At 39.0% G+C, this 25,337-nt stretch overlaps 1 protein-coding gene across 2 annotated transcripts in view; it reads left to right on the forward strand.

Annotated features, from left to right (window-relative positions):
* Nucleotides 1–14,979, forward strand: part of kiaa1549lb (KIAA1549-like b) — a 64,792-nt gene extending 49,813 nt beyond the window's left edge. Inside the window, exons 14-23 of one of the 2 annotated variants that reach the window (XM_072380431.1) lie at nt 3,971–4,101; nt 4,925–5,049; nt 5,985–6,220; nt 7,885–8,017; nt 9,443–9,817; nt 9,903–9,997; nt 10,662–10,810; nt 10,966–11,117; nt 11,795–11,869; nt 12,229–12,317. In XM_072380431.1, coding sequence (XP_072236532.1) covers nt 3,971–4,101; nt 4,925–5,049; nt 5,985–6,220; nt 7,885–8,017; nt 9,443–9,817; nt 9,903–9,997; nt 10,662–10,810; nt 10,966–11,117; nt 11,795–11,824 — 1,426 coding nt within the window. In that variant the 3' untranslated portion in view covers nt 11,825–11,869; nt 12,229–12,317. Of the gene's footprint in view, nt 1–3,970; nt 4,102–4,924; nt 5,050–5,984; nt 6,221–7,884; nt 8,018–9,442; nt 9,818–9,902; nt 9,998–10,661; nt 10,811–10,965; nt 11,118–11,794; nt 11,870–12,228 lie in introns of both variants that reach the window. The other variant, XM_072380430.1, reaches the window with a different exon arrangement.
* Nucleotides 14,980–25,337: the final 10,358 nt, after the last annotated feature.

Here is a 25,337-nt window from a genome sequence, read left to right on the forward strand (position 1 = left end):
GTTTTACAATGGTAGATTGTTACTGGCAGGGAATTCTTTTTTCTCTTTTTAGCAGGACCACGTAGTTTGGAATTGACCCTTGTTTAGGTTCTTCAAAGCACTTCACCATGTGTTTCTCATTCAATTAGAAATTCACACACACTGGTGTTTTGTTTGACCACTTGAAGCATTCACTGTGGCATCATTTTGATTAGCTTATGCAACATTACAGCATTTATTTCCTCCCACAGCTGCATATGTTGATGATGCAGCAAACTCCAGAGATTCTCAGCTGTGTTAAGGTCTGAACTCCATGGTGGCCAATCCTTGTGTGAAATTGATGTCTCATCCTCAATGAACCACTCTTTTACAATTTGAGCCCAATCGCTCCTGACATTATCATCTTGGAATCTGCCCATTGCCATCAGGGCAGAAAAATATAATGATGGAAAAAAGCTGATCATTCAGTATATTCAGTTTGACCTTATTTTTTTGGCAACATAATGTTGCTCAGCTTTGACCTAACCAGCTGAGGCAACCACAGATCATAAACCTACCCCCATGGGTTTGTAGGGATGATTTGTGTAGCACTTTCTCCACTGCTCGTCTTACCCTGATGTACCCATCACCCTGGAAGAGGGTAAATATGGACTCATCAGACCTTTTAATTCCCATTGCTCTAAAGTCAAGTATTTATGCTTCATGGCAAATTGAAGCCCATTTTCTTTGGTATAGCTGCACTAATCAATTGCTGTCTTAAGGCTACACAGCTGTTTAGTACCTGCCATGCTCTTTGAATTGTGCCTGTGGAAATGCTCTCATTTTCATTATAAAACATTCAAGATCATTTAAGATTTTCTTTCAGCCACATTTCTTCATCAAAGATGTTGATTCACCACTATCTCCTCAGGTTTTGTATGAGGTTGGCACAGAGAAAAATGTTGTGACCCAGGTTAAATTTTAAAGTATTTATATATTGTATACAACAGCAATAACAATGTAACATAGGATAGGATATAACAGCCTCAGCCAAAGCTGTAACTGAAGTTTTTAGACTTCTCAGTTGTCTCAAATTAGATACATCCCATTTAACATATTAGCATGTCAGAGGAAACAGTACAATCATAGTGATTTACTCAGAATGCATGAAGGTTTGTTCTTCAACTAAGACAAATGGCAAGCAGGCATTTGTTTACACTATGTGTATTGCACTATGTGTAGAGCTTCTGGGCTGCATAGAGAAAAACAACTAACATCCCTTCATTCCTGTTGTCTGTTCTCATTCTATCCTGGTACAGAATAATTGCCGATCATTACGAGGCCTTCGGTGCTGGCAGGTGAAATTGACCATTTTCCTCTTTTGACAGGTTGTAGGATCTTCTCTGAATTGAATTCCCATGTTAAATCGTGTAAAATTGTTTTACAGAAGAATGCAAAAGGTCGTCATTTTTTGTAGCCATACTGGATAACTCTATCAAATGGGATTTGTGTCACAGAAACAGTCAATCTACAGACTGCTGAACCTGTAGTAATGATTCTGATGACTTCTGACGCAGCAAAATGTTAAAAGTTTTATATCCCCTGACCTTTTGATCAGATGTGTTTTCTAAAGTTGATTAATTTCTGGTGTCATCATTATGGTTTATTGCAGGATATAAAAGGACAGGAATGGAGCTTTAAAGTTTATGAACTGTTTAACATTTTTAATATCACCAAACACATTCTTAGATTTTGATAAAGTCATGAACGAAGACAAAGAGAACACTATTTAGAATTAGACAAAAATATATGGATTCATTTTTTTTGAGGAATGCATGTCACTGGGTGGTAAAGGTTTGTGAACCTTTGCAGTATCTCAAACTAAAAACTGATCAGCCCTTCACACCACCCCTTCCTCTACATAACAGCTTCAACTCTTGAATGTTGGCAAGCTTCCTCACATGAATTGTTTGCTCTTCAACAACATCTCTATTAGATTAAGGTCAGTAGTTTGACTTTACAGCACTTTCAACTGGCCCATTTTGAAAAAGTTAGCAAACTCCAAACAGGCAGTGATGTTCTTACTATAGAGCTGTGGCTTTCCCCAAGCTGTCCTGCAGTGTACACTTGCTGTTGTAGTGATTTGGGTCAACCGCTCATGGGGAGAGTAATAATGGTCTTCAGCATCCTCCATTTGTACAATATCTTTCTGTGAACTGGAGTCCAGACTCTTTCGAGTTGGTTTTGTAACCTTATGAGGTCTTGCGTGTATTAACACCTTATTTCTGAGATACTCGGAGAGCTTCTTTGATCATGCTTTCACAATCCTCCACCAGCATGTGTTGTGGTGATCAGACTTTGATAGATCTCTGTTCTTGTGATTAAGCAGGGCTCCATTTTGACATTTGTTATTCCATCGATCAAAACACAAGGCTAAAACCACGCCTGTATATTAATGGCTCATCCTCGATGTTTTCATTATTTTGCCACTTACTCATAATATCTCCAGCTCCCCATTTCCAGAAAGGTTGAGATGGTGTGGAAAATACAAATAAAAACAGAATGCAATGATTTACTGATCTCAATAACTGTTATTTTACCTACAGCAGAGAAAACACGCTAACTGCTGAAAGTGACACATTTAACATAGCAGGTAAAATATTATCTCATTTAGAACTTGATTGCTTCAACACATCTAAAGAAAGTAGGGACCGGGGCAACAAAAGGCAAAAAGATATCTGCAGAATCATTGCATCGTTTACTGATGTTACTGATGTTCATTAGCACATAGCTAATGCAAGTGCAACATGATGCTAGCTTTTGTTTTTACAGTGCGGAGTTCACTGAATCGGGTGTAGCTCTTAGGTGATGCCTTTGGAGCCCTGTTAGACAAAAAGAACAATTAGATGATGAGGATACTGTGAGGCTATATATTTAGAAGTAAAATTTGGCTTTAAAAAAAATTTATTTAATATAACATGAATTCAGTGCTCAAATCCCAACACTAACTATAAAGATATAATAAATTAATAAGAAAATAGAGTGTATACCCTTCGTCTCCAAGCATAGAGCATACGATTAACTCTAACTCGCTTCTTCTTCTCTGAATCATCCATACATTTGGACTAAGACCAAACTACAACTGTTGTGAACACCAGCACAGGATCAAGCATGAAACCCTCACAATAACTCAGCATTAACATACATCTGTACTCCTCAATTCATTTGAACACATTACACCTCTTTGTTTAAGCTGTGTGGAACCGTCTTTTCACAGTGCTGCCTCAATTAAAGCAGGAGAGGGTGTGCACTGCTCCATTGTTTCTTTCTGCTGTTATCAATTTTACCAGACAATTAGGGGATAGACCACGGTGCTTTGATGTCACTGTCAGCCTTGTGGTCGTCTTAGCAAAGGCTTGATCAGCTCTAATTCTTAATACAGTACAGTGTTTGAAGCCAGTGAAACAAGAATTGGATAAAACCACTGTTTGACCAATTAATGCGAGAACCAGTTGTGACTCACTCTGGACATCAATGCTCATTGTTTGTATGCATCACACATACTTAGGCATCCTTTTGCAAGAAATATGTAGAAGATTTACAATGCTCAAGGAGGGTGATGCATGTCCACAATCATACATGTTCAGGCATCACTCAACATGACAGTTTGAAGATTAAAGCTTTCAAACATATCTTTTAATGTGATAGATTATGATATTTTTGTTGTTATAACTTGATTTTCTTCAATTCACTATAATTTCCCAGCAAAGCCTGAGCACACAGGACTGAGTAGCCTCTATTTATCTGGTATTCTTTGACAAGACAGCATGTGGTGATGGTTTTAATAGATATAGATACATATTTTTTCAGTGCACATATAAACAGTAATATTGCATTATAGTTACTGGACACTTGAGAGAAGGAGAGAGGAAAGGGAGAGATGACATAACCTGGCTGCAAGCCCAGCTTCCTGAGAGCTTACCGCCTTTCCTGTTGCTATGGTTACTTGCAGCAAGTTGCCAAGTGAAGACGGTTCCGTCATCAGCAACGAATCAGAGAAGCCGAATTCCGGCAGGGGCCTGACGGTACCGAAAGTCACAGCACAGCAGAAACTGACAAAGGAGGAGACGCGCAAGAGGGACGGTGAGAGTCACATGCAGATTCAAATACGCATGATTTATTCCACTGCTCTTCTGCAGACAAGGTCAGGTGTGTCACATGCAGGGAAAAAAACTATTTTCTCCTTCTTGTGTGAAAACATTTTCCCAGTCTCTGTTTCTCAAGCACACAGGCGCCTTAAAGGAAATGCATGTCTTTTCCAATAGTCCAAAAGGTAACCACTCAGCAGTAAGCAGAGATGGACCAAATGAATATGCATGAGCTAGACACTCAGCTGACATGACACGATATGTCAGACTTCTGAAAGCTGTAACACTGTTAATGCCAACAGAAAAAGTGTAGAAAGACCATGTGAACTCTTACATGTTATGGTTTTCTAAGTGAAATGCATTAGGAGGTTGATTTATGTCTCGTTCTATTCATGTCCTCAGAAGCTAAATACCCCCTGTGTGGTGGGTGTGAGTCAAATTTATCTAATTCTGCTTGTAAATTGGATCAAACTCTCCAGATTATGATATTCTTAATGGGTGGATTTGAATTATTCATCAGCTGAGTTAAGGGAAACTAACTGAATGTATTTTGTCTGATGTGGATAAAGAATGAAAGCGTTACCCTTTAATCTATAACACAGATGCACTGCCACAACCTTGGAAGTCAGACCTGTCTTTGTGATCCATTGTCTCTATCCACCACTTCATTTACCGTACTGAGACAGACGTCTGTTGTTTGACATAATGCCAAAGGTGGTGGGGGTTGATGGTCAGACAGGAAGTGTGACAGTTTGTTCCTCCTTAACGGGAAATGTAATGATCATCTCTAATTGTGAACCCCTTCTCTGTTTTTTCAGATCCATATGACACCTCCTCTGGCTCCCTGCAGCTCATTTCCATAAAGCCCATGGCGGCTCAGACCAACTACTCACACCCTGCATCCTCTGACCACAGCCAGGACTCAGCCATCGTCAATGGAGAGGTAGAGCATTAGCCTTAGAATATACAGGCCGATATGCAAAAACACACACATAAACAACTGAATGAAAACATTTTCAACATCAATGCTTCACTAAGAGCAACACGTTTAGTAGAAAATATTCTGCCCACGTTAGAGCACAGTTTGGTTCTCTGGTTTCGTGTGAACAGGACCCAAGGATTTGTTATTTCAGTTGTTTTACCAAAAACATTCAAGTTGTCCTCCTTTGTGTTGCTTTGCCAGCTGTACGAAGTTGTCGTCTGTGTGTCTTTCTGCCTTTAAGTTCTCTTCAGCAACTGGGATGCTGCTCGATCATGTTGAGATCAAATGACTGACTCAACAATTGCAGAAAATGACATTTTCTTTCTTGCAGAAAGTCCCTGGTTGTATTTGCATTATAAGCTGATCATGAGATCGCGACCCTCGCAGTGAGGCCGTCTTAGTACAAAAGTCCCACTTTATCACTTATCTTTTGCAGATGTTTGCCTGCTTAATTGATGTACAAATAATTAATAACCCACGCCTGTCATGGAAACAGTTTTTGAATGTTATTCTTTAACTCATTCACCAGTTTGGATTTTAGGAATATTGTTAGCTTGTCCAAGTGTTGTTGCTTAGAACTACTTATAATTGAACCCTTTTCAGTAAACTTAAAGAACAGTCGGAAATAGCTGGTTCAATAACATGGTGAGCGATGGATTTTTTATTATCATAATTAAAAAAAAATTCAAGTTGTTCATAGAACAGTAATTGGAATCAGACTGTGAGTCTTGTGCAATTATTAAATTATGTTTCCAACGAACCCCCTTCATTTTCATTCATGTGCCTTTGAAGTCAAAATTCAGAGCCACACCACAAGCAGCAAGAAGATGCTTCTGTCTGTTTTTCTTCTAATCTCCCCGTGTTCCGTTGCATCCGTGGGTCTGTCCTCTCTGCAGGTCAACTTGGCACTGAAGCAAAAATCAGACATCGAGCACTACAGGAACAAGCTGAGGCTGAAGGCTAAGAAGAAGGGCTATTATGATTTCCCATCCACCAATGGTGGCAGCAGCGGAGGTCGAGCCCTGGCACAGAGACAGCAGTATGGCAATGAAGGGAGGGAAGCCGATGAGCGCGGCAGACCACTGGAGCCTGATGATGAGCGAGGTTCCACTTACGTCAAGTCTCACAGGAGGTGAGGGCGAGTGAGTGGACCAGCAGGTGGAATCTTGGTTGGGCTGAATGTAAACGGAAAGGAAACTTCAAGCTTTAAGAGGGACTTTTGGAGACTCCTAATGCGGTGCAGGCAACATGCATTTCATAATATTTGATATCACCTGTGATGTTACTATCTTGTCATAGTGGGTAGTTTGAGTTTGTAGTGGGTAGTTTGAGTTTGATTTGTATAGTTTTGGTCCAGAACTTTCATAATAGAGTCACAAAGCTTAGCAGGTGAAGGACGGTTCCCTACGCCGGTTCTGTGGTTCTGTTCTGCGATTAAACATGGGCAGTATTTTGTTTATAGAGTCAGGTTGAGTTTTTAAATGTTATTCCCCCATGTTTCCATCTTGTTTCAGGCTTTTTTTTTCTGTTTGATCCATACACAATTATACCAAAATGTAAAAGTAAACAACGTTTTTTTTAGTCTTTTTTTTATTTATTAAAAACAAAGTATTGAATCCCTTCACTTTGTACTTGGTCTGAGCATCTTTGGCACACTCAGATCCGTTTGAGACTGATCATACATGTTTGGCCCACCCTTTGTTTGGAAGATTTTCCCATTCTTCCCTTCAGAACCAATCTGGCTCAACCAGGTTTGGTGGCGGGAGTCCAGACTTTTCCTGAAGCCCCTACATATTCTTGGCAGTAAGATTTGTGTTAAAGCTCAGTATTCACTTGGGATTGTTCTTTCTTTTGTTCTCTATCTCTATCTCCACTCATCTTACCTTCCATTTTTACTAGGTTCCCATCCACTGTCACTGAAAATCCTAGTTCAATTGTCAGGCTTTTCATTGTTGATTACAATTTTTGGCTCGACAGTCATATCTATAAAATCTGTGAGTGGTTCCAGACCTCCGCTCTTTAAGATTAATGGAGCCTAATGTCTTTTTAGGTACTGTTAAACCTGCCGGAATGTTCTTGAACCTTAGTATGTGTGTATGTAGATTCAAAATTGTCTTCCCAGTCAGTGAACAAGTATCTCAACCTTGTGGCTTGTTTTTCTTTGTTACACACAGTACACCATCGCATGTGACACCTGATACAGGTGCGCATTTGCCTTCTCAGTCATATGCAAAGTAAGCACAAGCTGACCTCAGTCAGACTGTAGAAGCATTGCAATGCATTGCAACACCTGTTCAGGTTTATAGGGCCATAATTATGTAACTAGTATATATTACTCTTGTAACATTTCCAAATGCACAAAACATATCAGAAGCCTGTTTTTTTTGCTTTGCCATGTTGGAAATTTTTTCTTTGCAGGTTGTAGAAGAAGAAATATAATTTAATAAACTTTAAGATGAGTCCAAAATATAAAAGAAATCCTGAACATATGCAAAGTTTCTGAAAACTCATCTGCATTTACCAGAGCTTCAAAGCAAATATATTCTTGTTATAAGCAAGCTTTTCATCTTCAAGGTTGGATTACCATTTTTATATTCCACCCTGATAATCAGAATAAGCAGGTATTTACTGAGAAAATGATTGCGTCGGTTGTCAGTGTCAGTGACACCACTAACATCTTGCCTGTTTGTCAGTACCCTGTCCTCTGTTGTTATTTAACTTTGTTCATTGTTGTACTTGATGCTTCATCAGTGCCATTTGATTTCTACTGAATCTAGACTTTACTTTAATTGGCAGGCACTCCCAGGTAGGACAGATGGCCTATCGCAGTAGACAAAGTCTGAGCAGCCCAAGCCCTGGAGGAACAGAGATGGACCTGCTGGTAATGAGAGAGAGACCCAGGAGAGGCATCCGCAACAGTGGCTATGATGTAAGTCACATGTCATCCCCACCAACCCTGGAAGAACAACTACATCAGCCAATAAAGAGTTAAAAAGATATCTTCATTATATCTGGGTGTAATTTACAGACAAGTAGTTTTTAACTGTATTATTTCTATGTATGATGTGCTAAATTGTGATGTCAAAAGGTACCGATGTGCTTGTTAACAAATTCAGACGGGAACTAGAAGTGCCACTATTTTCAGTCTATTATGACATTAAACATACACACTGAGTTTAAAGATCAAAGTAAATGTGTTCTGAATCTCCTTTTAACTTCCCTGTGCAAGACACAGTGCAGAAACAGAGTAAGATATCAGACCTCTTCAGTTTAGGTGGGATTTCAAGTGTGCAACAGCAAACTGAAGAGGGAAGTGGGTCCTTCATAAGTAAGAGTAAAGATTTCTAAGATCCTGTCATGTTGATGTATAAGGCATCTCAGAAAGGTCGATATGTGTTTCCACTCCTGGCTTTTTGGTCAGAATATTTAATCAAGCAGACCATTCCTAAAAAGCAGTTTTATTCATAGCAAGTGATGAAAATATTTCACTGAACTCACTCTGACCCGCCACCCGTTTGACTCGTCAACAGCAGAAAAGGTGCAGGTTTAACTGGCTCTGGCACTGTGCGTTGTGGATCACTGGGATACTGAAGCTTAATGGAGCATTTACATGGAATATGAATGTGCTTGTCCTACCAATGCGAGTCAAATTTCTACTCTGATAACCACCTTTTTATTTTTGTTATATCAGGTTTCTGAGACTTCATGTTGGTCCCACGAACAAAATGCACCGTACCATCACAGGAATTATATCACAAAAAATCTTGACGAACCCTCCACAGAAATGCATTCTTTTGATTTTGCTTTAACATGACTCTTGATTGGTTTGTACTCAAGTTAAACATGTATAGCCAGCTGTTCTCTCTAACAGAAATATGGCACAATGGCCAATATAAGCTGTGTGGTATTCCTTCAAAAATCCCTGGCACTGTGGATTGCAAATAGGACTGGAGTGGCTGCAGATGCAAGTCTCTGCTGTACTGTGTTGCAGGGGGGCTGATTTATGAGGTGCACTACGCTAGATCTCCTGTGGCTGCCCTCTGCACACACAGGAAGTAGGGCAGCTTAAACACGTATAATATTTTCACTGAATTTAAAAAGCTGAATATATGGACACTGTTGCTGAAATGGAGGATATCAAATGGTGTGGAGAGAATCTACAAAATGTTAGAAAGATTAAGAATGATTACATGGGAAAGTAATTGGAAATATAAAGGGGAGATGATGATGCGTACAATGTTGATATCGGAAATGTTCTGATATTTAATCCTGGTCTAAATAAAAAAAGGCATTGTATGGTGTGTTCAGTCTCACTGTATAGCGGTATTTGTCTGTTGTGATTTTCATGTTATAGACTGAGCCGGAGCTGATTGAGGAGACGAATGTTGATCATCTAATGGGGCTGAGGGGACACATGTACGGCAGGGGCTTAAAAGGCCAATCACAAACATCCACTCTGAGCTCACAGCCGTCCATCGATGAAGTGCGACAGCAGATGCACCTGCTGCTGGAGGAGGCATTCAGCCTGGCTTCAGGGGGGCAGTCCACATCTGGAAGACACAGCCACCATCACCAACCCCATCCTGACCACTACAGCTCTGCACCACCTCCCCTCCCTTACTCAGAGGTGGTGACCAGCGCTCCAGGCACAATGAGCAGTGGGAGGGGAGGCTTGCAGTGGGTACCACCTTATGGCACAGATATGTATCAGTGCAGCCTGCCTAAACCAGTAAGTTGGCCAAGATTATTAACCCTCTTTAGTGTTCTGTTGTGGTGAAAACTAAACCTTAAACGGTTTTGATTATCTTTTAAAGGCCTTTCGCTTCACCCAGCTTCCTGAGATGACCATGGGCTCCCCTCCTCCTTTACCACCTCGATCTGGGCCTCCTCCCAGGACCTCCTTAAGACGGTAAAGCTGTGGTCATGCACAGACACAGAAACTTCCAGAAGCACAGCAAGACGATATAATAACACAACGATGTTGCTTTGTACGTTTTCAGATAAAGAGCATAGTAAAATCCCTGATTAAAACATGAAAGATTTAGTAGGCGTGTTCTGCTAAAACTTTTTAATCATAATCTTATTGCACTAAATTATACATGAGGCATCTCAGTGTACTATAAAAGTAAGATATAATATCATAGACATAAACTCAACAATTCCACCTTGAGCAAGCACTTGGCCAGAGGGAACAGTGTCAGAATTGGCATCTGTCTGAATCAATCGTAGTGAAGCGAGAGAGGAAAGATGAGTATCGAGAAATGACAATAAAGAGAGAGTGATGCAGACAGACACACACACCTATGCACACACAATGTGCCTGCGACATCCCAAAACAGTTCATATATTCTTAATTTAATCACTTTCAAATTTAAATTCAAATCTATAGTTGATGTGCTGTGGCCAGGGTCATTTTAGGCCTTGTATAAATTTCAATATTTAACTAGTGTATGGAGAAATGGTGAGAATGTTAAGAAGGTACATACTTTTTCACATGGGGTGCGTCTGCCATCTAGTGGTGTACTGTTTCAGCAGCTTTTTGTTTAGGACTTTCTAATCTCTGTTCAACTTAGTTCCACTTCAGACTTGGGGCCTAAGGGAAGGAGCTCAGAGACATCTGTCGCTGAAATGCGGAGTCAACATGAAAACAACCCATATGGGCCAACCACTAGAGCAGCACTTCCATCTATCACTGCAGAACAGCCTGTGTCAAACTACTCAGGTAAGCAAATAAGCAGATGACTTAGCATTTCAAGTTGTCCATAATGGTCCTCCCATCTGTGCCAACATCATTTTTTTAAGAATGGCAGTAGTCTGACAAAACGAAACATTCGTGATACATTAATCAACTGATGTCGCTGTCTCACTTGTCGGCAGGAAACCCAATAACAGCAGTCTTCTCCATCCCAGCTACCAGGCCTGGCTACTCGGAGTATTTTGTCTCCACATCACCAACCTCATACCACAGTCCCTCTTGGATGTCCTATCCACCAGAACCTGAGGATGTACCGCCACAATGGGCAGATTCTGTAAGGACGCCCATTGCTCTTGCTTATGAGCCCACTGATGAATATAGTGGAGAGATTAAATTCTGCCGCCCATTTCAAGCACTTGTCTCAGTGTCCAAAACGTCAGAATGTTAAACCTTCCAAAGTAAACTCTTCTGAATGGCTTTTGTGAAATTGATTGCTTAAGTAACTCTTTATCTAGACTGAGCGGGTTGTAGAAGTGTATCAAAGACAATTCAAGCTATTTGTCTCTCTCTAAAGCCAGTAAAGTATTTGTAATGTAGAGTTATTGAGCCTTTTTATCTGGAGGTTTTTCCATCAATTCTGTTCAACTTTTTAGACTCAGAAAATTACTCAGAAACTATGGTTATAAAGGAATAAACATTCTAACATATAATAGTAATATTACACCGGGAATATATTCCACATGGATTAATTAGATTGTTGTCTTTTGCATTCTGTTTTGTGGATTGTGCACATGCTTTACCTTTGTGCATCCTTGTACCATCTCATCTGTTTATTATTGAATATAAGAGGTTCCATTTGTCCTGTTGAAAATGTTATAATCCATATGACGCATATATATGTGTTCACGCCCTCCACTGAGCCGGGACTCTCCTCGTTGGTATGGAACAATCTCCTTTTTCCCTGTCTGTGTACCTGTTTCAACCAGATGCCCTCACACTGTCTTTTTGCAGAACCAGTGTCATTTAGAAACCATTTGCTGAGCTGAATGTAAGGCTGGCGTTGAGTGGACACAACAAAACACTGGGGTAGTTGAGCACATTTTTCTAAATGAACATATTTTTTTTTGGATTATTATTATTATTATTGTTTTCTTCAAAAGTAGCCCATTTTTTTTAAAAAAAAAGCTGACACATAATTGACATCATTTATTTGGAAATCTGTACATTCATTGCTTCCCTTGTTGTTTTGGTTCATCGGTAGAGGTTTTGTCAGATGGCATTATGTTAACGTCACTATACCACCTATTTATTTTTTGGGTAGTTATGCAAGTGGAACTGTTCCCTCGGCATAATGAGAAACTAACACACATGTAACCAGCAGCCATTTTAAGAAGGTGGTCATAAAGATGTTACTGTATTGATCTCCTGTCTCCTCTGTTTTTCAGGTACCCTTGCCTGGGTATGTAGAGGCTTTCCCTAATCCTCGTTACCCTCAGGGGAGCCCCACCAGGCTGCCCCTGCAGTATCACCAGACACTGGAGCAGCCGCCCACTGCCCCCAGCACGGCATCTGAGCAAAACCTGCCCCAGGTGCTGAAGGACATGGACAGTATGCCCCTGAGCAGCCTCTCCACCTCTGCACTCGTGCAGGCCATCAGGCAGGAAGTAGCAAAGCTGGCGAAGAAGCAGAATGATGTGTTTGAGTTCTAGTTTTAAGTTTGTTCCCACGTGTGCAAGAGATAGGTAAATGCGCATTGGTCTTGAACGGAGGCACATAAAGGAGACACTCCTTCAGACTGATTTTTAATATTTGTACTGTCTAACAGACCGATATTCTTTACCTGATGATTATCCACTTCTTATTTCCACACGTCATCGGTGTATTTCAGCTCCTCAGTCAGTGGAACAGAAAAGATTATTTTAATTATAAAACAACAAAAAAAACCCATCCCCTACTCTGTCAATGATGTCCCAAGTCACACATGCCTTTGTAGATATGTCAATAGAATACGCAAAATGTCAAAAATCTCTCTTTTTTTTCTTTCCAAATTTGAACTTTTTTAAAATGTGAAGCAGCATCAGTTGACGAAAGAAAAACAGAAACATTGTTGTCTGTACCGAGAGGACCAAATTCTCCCTGTCAGATGGTAAAGTATAAATCATAGTGTATATGAGCATGTACAGTTTAAGGACATCACGTATCTAATCTCCTTTTACAGAGTTGTCAGTTTAAACAAGACAGGCTACATCCACATTAGCCCATTTTTAACAACCATACCATATCATAATAACGCATCAATTTTTGATTGAAATCTTCTTTTAAAAGTTTGTTTACGTGTTCGATATTAACATGACGATAACTCAAACAACAACGGTCATCAGATGTCAAGAGCTTTTACACTGCAGCTTCCGATAAGTAACGACGGACTAAACGCAGCATAAAAGTATACGTGGTTCCAATCAAATCTCACTTGCTGTAACAGTACATGGGATGCATCTGTGATGAAGTAATTATGGAGCGAATGTTTGTGTTTGTCTTTCTGAAATGGGTAGTTTATCACTGTGTTACGTTTGCATAAACAGCAAAGCGTGGTTTTTGTTGTTGAATAGTTTGATTTAACTATAAGTTTGTCCGAAACATAACAAATGCCTTCAGAAGCCCAAAAATGAAAAACTTAAAGTGAGAGAATATCCGCAGATGGATGAACATCGCAATGGGATACTTTTATATCCAGCGCTGTGGTTTGAAGTTAGTCAGATGGTTCTCTGCATGGGCTGGACAACACACAACCATAAAGAACAACTCTGAATAGAACAACAAGTTCAGGTAAAAAAAATGGCCTAATAAGTCATGGAAACCTTCATGTCTGTATGTGAACTTCTGCCTAAGTGACTCAGACTGCATTTAAAACATTCTAACAGGAGCAGTTACAGAGCAAATGGTCAGTATATGAATTTAGTAGATTAAATACCACTACAAATTCAAATTAAAGCTAAAGAACTAATGATTTGTATCCAGACTCAGTTAAGGGCTGAGCAGAACACAATATTCTTTAACTAAAATGTCCTTATAGCGAATGGTAAAGAAGACAAATCTTGTGGTTGGAATAAAGGAGGCAGGGACCCAGAGGAATAAATAAAAAAGCTGTCTTTATTTGATAGAGCATTTGAGGATCCATCTTATTTTCTCAGAATTAATCAGACATTTCTTATTTAGTTTTTTTATAATCAGACCTCCATGAGGCCACCACACTGAGGCATACAAATCTGCTTTATGAACTATTCAGTAAATTTCTATCAAACATAAATCAGAAAATCAGTGCTAACATGAAAGGAATAATTCTTTAGTGGGGAAAAAAAAACCTCTGATTTGTCTGCAGCATATCAGCTGACAGTATCTTAAGATCGAGACTTAAAGCTGAATTGTTGACATGGGAATAGAAAGTGAGACAGACAAATGCATGCACTGTAGGCCTATAGCAAGGGTGCTATGATATGTTTGCATTTACATCAAGATGCTATAGATGGCCTACTTTTACAATATTACAAATATGATTTGATACTTTTCTGATTTTATTCTAATCAGTGCTGGACAGCGGTCTGCTGTTACATAAGAGATGTAATTACGATTAAAGTTGCCTTTAAGTTATTTCTTTTCACACAACATTATTGCTCTTTCAGCAGGCCTGGATGAATTTAGCACTTTGACTACTGAACAAAACCTCCCTGGACTCCATGAGTTGTTTGTCCAACTCATGACTCAACGAAGCGAATAATCTGTCTCAAACTCATCAAGCGTTCAGCCACTGCTTGTTTTCCTGAGATTCATGACCATTATTCAGAGGAGCACTTGTGTCTTAAGAGCTTTACTTAACATGGAGGAACCATTTTTTTGTGTATACCAGACATGAACACGTTTCCACGTTCTCACGCAGGATATTAAGTAAAACGGTCGAAGGCGATTTAATGGTGTAGAAAAGTGTTGAGTGTTTATTCTTTTAGATGAACAACGAAGTGAGCTCAACCTATCAAAAATCTGTCTTTTTTTTCCCCTCTCACCGGTTCCCTCATTTCCTTTCCATCTGGTGCTTGATCTTGCTGTATGTGATGTTCCTCAGAGACTGATCGAACACTGAGGAAGATGGAGATTGAAGGAAATATTACCCTACATGACTGAAATTAAATAAAAGATTTTATTAGAAGAAACTGTTAATATGTGCCTTCCTTTACTTTTTGTATGTCACATTCTGCAATAAGCAGAGCTGAAGATGTTGCTGTGCTTGAAGCTCCACTTCTACAGTCTGTCCTGACCAGAGCTTCCTTCTTCCTCTTCAAGAGGGTTCTGGGTTAAAATCTTAGCTGGGGGCTTTATATGTAGAGTTTGCATTTTCTCCATGTGCAATACTGAGTTCTCTTCGGGGACTCTGTCTTCCTCCCGCTGTCTGAAAAAGATTGACATGGTAGATTGACAGGTGGTTCTAAATGAACCTTCGTGGTTAGTGTGAGCAGGAATGGTTGGATGTCTCACTGGTTTCTGTATTGAACCTGTCGTGGACTGTACCCTGCTTAGCTGAGATAGGGTCCAGCCCCCTGTAACCCTGAATTGTATTAAGCAGGTATAGGAAATGGATAGATTATTAAGATATGAATTCAAGTTGTAAAAGAATAGATGCCATTATCAGTTACATCAAGTGCACACAGAAAGCTCAGAAACCATGACAATGTCTCGACAACATATGAAGAAAGGCAACTCAAGATATTCTGATTTGACTGATTGGTGTGACCCTGTTCTGTCAGTTTGAATCGACATGATATTTATACACAGAAATACCTTATTTTATGTAGTGAACCATTTGACTGGCTAGCAAGATCAGATTTATTTCTTTGTTTTTTGCTTTACTACTTTACTGTTAACAATCAGATAATAATGAGCAGTTAATGCAAGTTCATACCGCCTCTTGAATAATGCACTACCAGGCAGCTGCGTTCAACAATAGTTTTAGGGCTGTGTAAGGAGGGGCAGCTTACTGTTGTCATCAGGACCAAGAGTTCAAATAGATGAGACTGGAAGCAAGAGTCTTTAGTGGCGATTATTCTTTAATACGGTGTACACAGTCATACAGCTCACATACATCAGAAATAATACCTCGAACAAAGAAACCAGGTCCTATTTAAACCCTAAGGTACGTGCAAAACAACACATCTGTCTTTAGAGGTTACTTTCTTCACATGGTTTCTAAAGGAAAGTCCCGACATTTTGGTGCCATCTTGACACGTCATAACTTTTCTCTAAACTTACTGGTACATTCGTTGTCATTTAGTTTTATTTCTACAAATGAAACTGATTGAATTGAATCAAGTCTTCAAAAGTAATGCTTAGAATCTATGAAAGCTTAGTTGAAATTTTGGATCCTTTTTTTTCACAGAAAACAAGCACTAAAATACCTGCAATTTTGATGAAATTACGATGCAAAATCCCCTAAAAGTTCAGGCATTCACACCTTTTTTTTTTTTTTATTCCAGTAAAACTAAGCAGTCACCCAATCTCATGAATATTCTTACCACAAGTTTAAATAAGAAGACAAACCTTGTATTCACTCCATGTGCTGCGGTTATAGTTTATTCTTTGTGTTGTCTGCAAAAAACATTTGAAAATATTCTTTATCTATTACCAATAACTTTGCATTAAATCTGTAATTCAGCAGATTCCCACTAGAGTTCAGCCTAAAGCCAGACATAGTGATGACATTTGATCTCAGTGAAGCAGAAGTATACAGTATGTATCTCCTCACAGAAACTATAGTAAAGTTAGAGGTTATTCATATATATACATAGTCTCTTTTGGGTAAAATATATAAATAAAACACATATCTGACTTTAAAAATGACCTAAACATTCTGGCTAAAACATCCATCCATCCATTTTCTATACCCACTTCATCCAATTCAGGGTACATCCCTTGAAGAAAACATATCGAGGATGCAGGAAATTATGGACAAAAAGGAGAAGGAAGTTTGGACTGTGAGATCACTGGCAGATCAAATGGAAGAACTTGGAGCCCAGACAAAAATGCTGCAAGAATATCACAAAGGCAGTATTATTTGAGTCACTGAGACATGGTTGCAGGGATAACTCCAGCACCTCTCTACGCAGCTTTCAGACTGTAAGGGGGTAACAGAGACTGCAGACAGAAATGTAGTATTATAGGCTGCAGGGTGAGTTTTTGTTCCTGATGCCGCATCTGATATAATCAGCTAAACTGCAACAAAAACAACATCCACGGTAATCTAAATATTCAACAATGCATCTTTCTTTGTTGCACTCTCTAGTCCACTCATTAGTTTTTTATTTATTTTCTTTTGTTATTCATGCATAACAACAACATGTAACAATAACTTGCACTGCAGCAACATTAATAAAGAGATTAATAAAGTATTATTGAGACGATTTAGATAATATTATTATTTCTTTATCTATTGCTAGGAATATTGCAAAGTAGGGCGCAGCGATTTATTAAAACGTGCAAACATAAAGGGAAACACAATATTTAAGACAAAAACAGAGTTTGCACAATTCTAATGAGCCTAAAAGTCAAAATTTGGTATGATTGCCTTTTTTTCAACACAGTCTCTTCCTTAAGAATGGCTTCATGCCATCAAGATGAGGCTTCAGTGAACAATACATAGATCTGCTAAAATAGATATATGTTAATTAAGAAACTAATATACACCAAAGAGACTATTTAAAGTTGATCAGTTGTATGCTCTGTTAGGCTGCGCTATCGCTCTTCAATTTGCTTTTACTATGTAGACTTATTTATGATGCACTAAACGGAAAATTTTTAGTCTATAATCAAAGAAAAAAAAGTGAGAAGGAATTAACTTGTGGTATTATTAATAGGCTAATGAATGCTTAATTGGAAGCAGCGTGGATGTGGATTTGTCATGATATTGCGGAATTTTATCATAAACACTGTATACACGGTGATATTCAACTAAGAAGCAATATGACTTTATCAATATCTGTGTAAAGACAGTTTGTTTGTACCCAAAATATTCTGTACAGTACATGGTGGCTATGAGCTAAAATGATTGTGTAAGCCTTTGTAAAAGAATATGGGGCTTTCAGACAAAAAGAAATGCTGAAACTGAATTCTGAGATATTTTTGTGTAAAATAATCCCACAGTGTTGCAGTATTGCCTTTGAAGCCATAGTTTACACTGTTCCACTTGTGCACACATAATTTTCCCTTTTGTCGAGCCCTCATTTAGTTCACTTTCAGGCACAACACCTGTGAACACTCAAACTTCTTCTCTCACAGCGTGGGTGTGTGTATATAGGTGGAACCTAATTTAGTGGCTGTTGTTAAGCGTGATCTAACTCTGAAGGTCCCTTATCTCTTATTAAGGCTACTTAATGTAATTAAAGGACAAACGTCTGAACAGATGTCAGCACAGAGATTTGATAAGCCACAGGTGTCAAAGAAAGGATAAGTCAAGAAAGGAAAACAGACTGTAAGCAAATGATTTAACAAAACCTGCAGAGACACAAGAAGTATGGTTAGACTCCTGGGAGTAGACATGATTTGTCAAACGTGGTTTAACTGTATATTCTTGTTTCAAGAGGCCCAGATGAAACAAATAATACATTTTTTCATCCATCAGTTACATAATGAAATGCATTTAACAATTTAACAAAAACTACAAAGACAACGTTGCTTTTGAATCAATGCCGATTAAAATGGAATAAAATGACACAGCTTTCCACTGACTGAACTCTTCCCAGGGATGTAATTCTAATATGTGAACTCAGTGGGTGGTGTATTGAACGCCAAACTGAAAAACAGACTTACTGAGGTGTCTCTGTGCATCATTGAGATTATACAAGCACCAATGCATCTGAAGCTGATGCTTTATTTTGAATGAATCATGCACTAACAGTAAAACAAAGAAAAAAACGCTTTGCAACTTTCTTTGCGTCATTTCAGCTGAGTTCTGAAAAGGTTTTTCATAACAATGTTTCCATGTGGGTCAAGCTGCCATTTCCTGGAGTTCTACTGATTATTCCTCTGCCCACACCTGTCTGTGTACGACAGGAAATTTAAGTACACAAATGTTGTCCACCTCTTCAAACGATGATCAGACCGCTATAATAACTATTTACTGAAAATAAAGCATCTGCAGATTCACAGTTCTTGCTTTACTGCACGATAATAAGGCAGCTGCATGCCTCTCTCTGTCTGTCCTCACACATTTATGTACTGACTGTTCCAAGACACTAGGGGCTGTCCAAGATACTTAGTTAACCGAACGCAGCTTTATCCGGATCTTTCTGCTGCTGAAACACAGACAGCTGAGCCATTTTACTTTCTTTGCAAATATTGACAAACATCTACTGATTATTTAACTTACAAGATAAGAATATCTGCTTCTCATGGAAGGTTGGTAAATGTGAACATTTTTACCAAATTACTCATTCTTCCTTTGCAAGATTTCTAATTTCTAAGGCTTAATTGGCACATTTTTCTGCCCACAGTTGCCTACTCATGTCTCCAAGATGAGATCATCATTAGAGAAGTGTTTTTTTCTCTTTCTGCCTCTATAAATACAGAGACAATAACGTCTCAGTCATTAAAGGTGGTCGGTTAAAAAATGGGACTCTCTTATGAGAGCAAAACTCTCTTAAAACAGACAAAATATTTATTTAATATGTGCTAATAAAAGACAAGCCTTCTCGTTGAAATTTGTATTTTTCTATATAATAAATAAATTTGCCAGCATTTAAACGAGACATGTGTCCAATCAAAGATGAATGTTACATTTCTAGCTCAAAGAGCTGAGAGGAAGCATTTAAAATGAGCCATTAAAAATTCACACACATCGCACACAAACGCGCATACGTCTTTCTATCCTGCAGACAAACACTGTGTCATTAGTCTGCTCATGTTTCTTTTAAAAGGTCTGAGGCAAAGCCACCAAAGTAATTCTGTCTTATTGCAAAATCTATAAAATAGTTAATCCCACACCCCCATGCCGTCTTTAGGGTGAGAGCCTCAAGTGCCTGATATAGCTCAAGAGACATTGAGATTGGATGTAGTGTGTAGGCTGAAATGTCTAACAAAGCTCTCGCTGTTGAAAATATCAGACTCTTTAATTCAGAACCCTGTCCTTTACTGTTCTTTCAAATAACGTCTCTATTTATGACTTATCCCTCCTTTTGGGATTTTAACCATTTGCCAAGTCTGCCATCATGACATATGAAGAATCATTCTTCTAAAATAGCTATAATTAGTATCTCTACATGGATAAGAGGTCTACAGATTAGAGACCAACAAGGTTGCATTTTGGAATAAATGTAGTTCTGGGCTGGAAGCTATTTAGTGGTAAATGGCAGGCTGGGTTTCTGCTTTGTAACTTGGCTATTTAATTACAACTCTGTCTGGTTCTAATGGAAATCATCGACAAGGCTTTGGCTGTGTGGAACATACCGTACAGAGCTTTGGTTGGAGCAGCAGCCGTGAAACTGGTAAAGCTTAGCTTTCTTATTTGGATTAATATCCCCAGCACCTGTCTTAGGGGAAATTAATGGGTGTTACTGTAAGCAGCTTTCTTTCTTCCTCAAACCTTTTCTGCTGATTTCTTACTTTCTCGACCCTTTCTGCCAAACCTTTTTACCTCTCTCTGTTGCCCTTCCCATATTTCCATGCCGTAGATTAATTGCCCAGTGATAGCTTATGTTAAAGACTGCTCCGAGTTTCCCTACCCAGCTGTTTGAAACCATTGGAGTCAGCAAGATTCAGCTGCTTGGGCCTCATTTGCCTCTTCTCACACTCTCATCCCTTCCTCATCCAATTCTCCTTCAAATAGTCTTGTCTTCTACTACTCCTACTACGACACAAAATTTACACTGGCATTAATTGAATAATGACAAAAGTGATCAGGAGATTATTTAATAATCCAAAAAGGGAAGTGCGTAAACCTTACAACTAAGAGCTTCTTACTGTTTTTTGTTGCACATTTAACTACGTTTTGCACATTTCTTAGCCTGAAGTTGGCCAGGAAAGCGTAGGGACTGAGATGCTGCAGTTCAATGTTGGTTTCCAGTCTGGTACAAGACACTATTTTGCTTAACTGTAACACTGTCTTGTACCAGAAACTAGATGGCAACACACTTTCACCATAGCATATAATGTAAAGAAATACAAGACACTAACGCAATTACAGATATAGTTAAAAAAAAAGAAAAAGAAGGTGTGGAAAAAGGCTGTACAAGCAAGAGACAGGAAAAACATAAACATCAGATTACATTTTACAGGTAGAGAGAACTCATAGAAGCAAAAACAGTATGAAAGATGAATGCAGACTTGAGCCTTGCTGTTGGTACTGATCCAGCAAGTAACTGATTAGGTGTATTGTTCTGAGCGGGTCACATTTACTTTGCTTGGATTTGTTGAAAATGTTTCCCTCCTTCTGGTTTATAATCATGAAAAGAATGTGATCATGATTATTTTGTCCTCTGCTCAGCGAATGCTGTAAATCAGGAAGGACTGAAACTGTGGTGGATTCCAACAATAAAACTAATGAAATATGTTTATATACTCCAGACATGTATTTAAGAGTTTGTATCATGAGGCTAACAGGAAATTCACAACATTACGACAGCAGTGTGTTATCAAAGGTTGAAATGTATGTAACAACCCTATTGTTATCATCTCTGCTTCACAGATGAAGCCTCAGCTGACACTTCAGTCCTTTTACAGAATCACATGCAAATAAGGTTCTGTCAGGGATGGACTGGGATGGCCCTAGACTTTTTTTTTTGGGGGGGGGGGGGGGGGGGGGGGGGGGGGTTACGTTTTCTGCTTGCCAACTTTCTGTTGACAGACACTAACGTTTGTCTTCTTTGTTGGCTTTTAGGCCTATGGAATAACGATTGTCCTATAAGCGCCACCTAGCACCACCTGCTGCTTGTTGATAGACTGAAAATTTTGGTTATTGAACAGGGCCGACGGCGTTCTGGACTTTTCCAGAACGTACAGATTATCAGTCCGCCCCTGTGAATATTTATGTGAATATGTTTACTCAGTTATTGCAAATTTCTCACGGAAGTCTTGGAAGTCTTCAACCTTTCAGATGGCTCCCTTCTAACTTGTACTGTATGTACTGTAATAATGTACATACAATGCAAATTACATTGCACATGTATTGATTTCACACATATGCCACATTCACACCCTTCACTAAAGTAAACCAGAAAAAGAAATCTTTCATCTTTATTCAATTATTTATTGTTGGTCCTGGGCTGCACGGTGGTGTGGTAGTTAGCACTGTCACCTCACAGCAATAGAGTTCCAGGTTCAATTCCCAGCTGGGGCCTTTCTGTGTGGAGTTTCCATGTATCTGTGGGTTCTCTCTAGGTACTCTGGCTTCCTCCAGCATATTCAAAAACATGCATGTTAGTTTGAATGGTGACTCTAAATTGTCCCAAGGAGTGAGTTTGAGTGTGCATGGTTGTTTGTCTCTGTGTGGTCCTGTGATGGACTGGCTACCTGTCCAGAGTGTACCCTGCCTCTTGCCCAAAGACAGCTGGGATAGGCTCCAGCTCCCCTGTGATTAAGGGGGTATAAAAAATGGATGCTTGGATTTTTGGTCCTCTTGTGAGTGTCTTTGTTCATCACATATATCATTTAGAAGTATCACTCCATATTCACTCCTTATTGAAGAGATTTTTACAGAGATACAGTGTTTCTTTCTGGCTCAGAGCAGCCAAACCAAACTTTCATTACAGCAGGTTCACTGTTCAGCTTCACCTATGCTCTGCTGGACACTTTGCTTACTAAATCGTACCTTCTATACTGTGACTTGTCTAAACTCTGTTGTCAGGCATAAGGGAGTGAAATGAGGCAAAGAACGAAATGAAAGCCAGAGAAGCATATTGAATACATAAATCCCTTCATGGATATATGGGTATGTTGTTTCATTGGCAACAGATCTCGGCCACTGCTCCGTAAATCCCATCACATATAATCAGACAGAGTACAACTTGGAGACAGAACACCGGAGGCTAAAACAGAAAGAGGACATCATTCTATTGTGTTTTGCTTGGTTTACTTCTTCCTTTTTCTCTCCCTCTTGCAGGAATTTGTGTACAAGCGGAATTGCAAAACAAGTAGTATTTAGTTTACGGCTTTCACAACTGCTTCTGTCTTCTCTGGGTAAATGGGCACTTACTTAGCTCACCGGTGGTGGTATTAATCCCTGATGCTGAGCCAAGTTGCCTCAAGTTCACACCTGACAAGGTAGCTATAATGTCAGTAAACATTCTACCTTACTGCAGTTGAAAAAATGATGTAAATGGTATTTTCAATAATATCATTAAAAGTATTACTACATAGTATTTTTTTCTTAATGCCACAGTTGTAGAAATCTTTTTCTTATATGCTAAAAGTTACAAAGGAAATCACAAATTCAGTAAATTCAGCAGCCTGGCAACACCGTTCTGGACCAATTGTAGGCAGTACATAGATGAATTACTCAGGCAAGTAAGGTAAAAAAAAGCATTGGCAATAATTTCAAACTCCATGAGGGATACAACTGGCATGATCTTAGCAATGTTCCTTACTTTGTAAAAACAGAAGTGAACTAAACTATTTACATTCTGATCCAGTCTCAAATCCTGGCAAATAAAACCCCCAAGAATCTGTGTCACCTTTCAACAAAAAGCAACTGGAACTGATAGGATACCCCTTTAAAAGTATTTATCAAATGACACGGTGGAAGCATATCTGGTGAAAACTGAATTGAGCCCAGAACAGAACCTTGGGGAACACCGGAAAACACGGGTTCAGATGATGATTTAGAATTACAAACATTTACTGACAGAGACCTTCCGATAATAAATTATAAGAACCGGTTGAGGGAAAGTTCCTAAAATACCAAGGGACTCCCTGAGCCTGTCAACGAAAATATCATGATCTACAGTGTCAACAACAGTGAGATGAAGCAGCACCAGGACAGAAATCTCAAAAATACACCTGCGTCAACAAGTCAAGAGCAGTTTGAGTTGAGTCATTATGATGGAAGACTGACCGAAATGTATTAACAAAGCTATATTCCTCTCAAACATCAATAAGCTGTTTTGCAACCACTCTTTCCAAGACCTTCACTTTACTCATATCTTTTAATTGTGGGTGAAAAGTAACTAAATTCCTGCAGGCATGCGTTTAGGTCATGCATCAGGATGAGTGTTCTGGTGCTTTTGGCTTAGGTTTCATAGGGTTGTTCTTCTTGAGCTGTGTGAGCATCTGGTTCTATTGTAGCCCCGCAGCTGTCTGTGTGTGAGCTGACATATTATATTCTGATAATTCTTTTTAGACATCTGCAGGGCTGTTTGCTTCCAACTTAGATGAACTCTTCTAATTTTTTATTTATTTTTTCATTTGGCATTTTTTCCTTAATTCTTGATCCCAGACCTGAGAACATTAAACAAAAATGATGATATGGGTCTCGGTTTTGCATTTGGTAAAACTGCCCCTCTTTGCTGTGTCATTCATTATTATGTTTCTTTGCTCGCGGTGCAAATAATCTCTTAATGCGTAAACGATTCATTAGGGGCATGTCTACACCCATTCACAGCTAAAGATGGGAATGGATATCACGTTTGTGCACTTAAGTACAAATTCATGATGACTGCGCTTTATAAAAGAGAGCCATACAAATGCATAGCTTTATAAATCTGGAACTCTGAAAAGAGTAGATATGCACATCACAGTTTTAGTGTTACTACACAGTTTCATGCACAGTTTAACACAAGGAAAGGAAAATATAGCATCATTCACATACAGTATTTAGCTCTCCGCATTGACTGAGAGCCTGTTTGACTTCTGATAACAATCAGCTTTAATGGCAGTTGTTATTGGCTTTGTTTCAAGGTATATTTGTGGTCCTGTAACTATACTAAAAGGTGATTAAAGGATACCCTTGATGTTTGCCTACATAGTTCATAAGTTCTGATAAGCAAAACGCTACTGGAGCTAAATTCAAGATCTTTTAGGGGCTGTTAATTTGATTTTAATATTGTCTACCACAATGTAACTTTAAATTCTTAAAGTGATTTATCATACAATAATACTTGATGTACATGACTGAGTACATATTAATGTGGCCTGCGAGCCACTATGAGAACTAATTGTGATGTGTGGGTCTGTTCTTTTGATGCTATGACTTCAATTCATCCAGTTTCATCCGACTTTTTAAATGTTTTTTTAAAAGCAGTCATCTATCTGATGTCTGTAAGGGGTGACTTTGTCTGTGTTCCCCTAGAATCCTGATTCCTCTTAACAGTAGTTTTACTGCAGCAATTGGACAAATCACTTGGCCCGAAAAAGCTTTATTTGAAGGAAGGGATGGTTGGTGAACTCTGACCCTATTTCCACATCTAATATGGTGCCTTCGCCCACAGTTTCACCAGTTAGAAATCCTTCACTCCTCCCTACCTCCTGTCATCAGCATTCCTCCTCTTTGGACAGAGGATAAACATGAGAAGGGATTTTCTGA

The sequence above is a fragment of the Leuresthes tenuis genome, unplaced genomic scaffold, assembly GCF_036924035.1.
Source record: "Leuresthes tenuis unplaced genomic scaffold, fLeuTen1.0.hap1 SCAF_2, whole genome shotgun sequence".
Taxonomy (NCBI): Eukaryota; Metazoa; Chordata; class Actinopteri; order Atheriniformes; family Atherinopsidae; genus Leuresthes; species Leuresthes tenuis.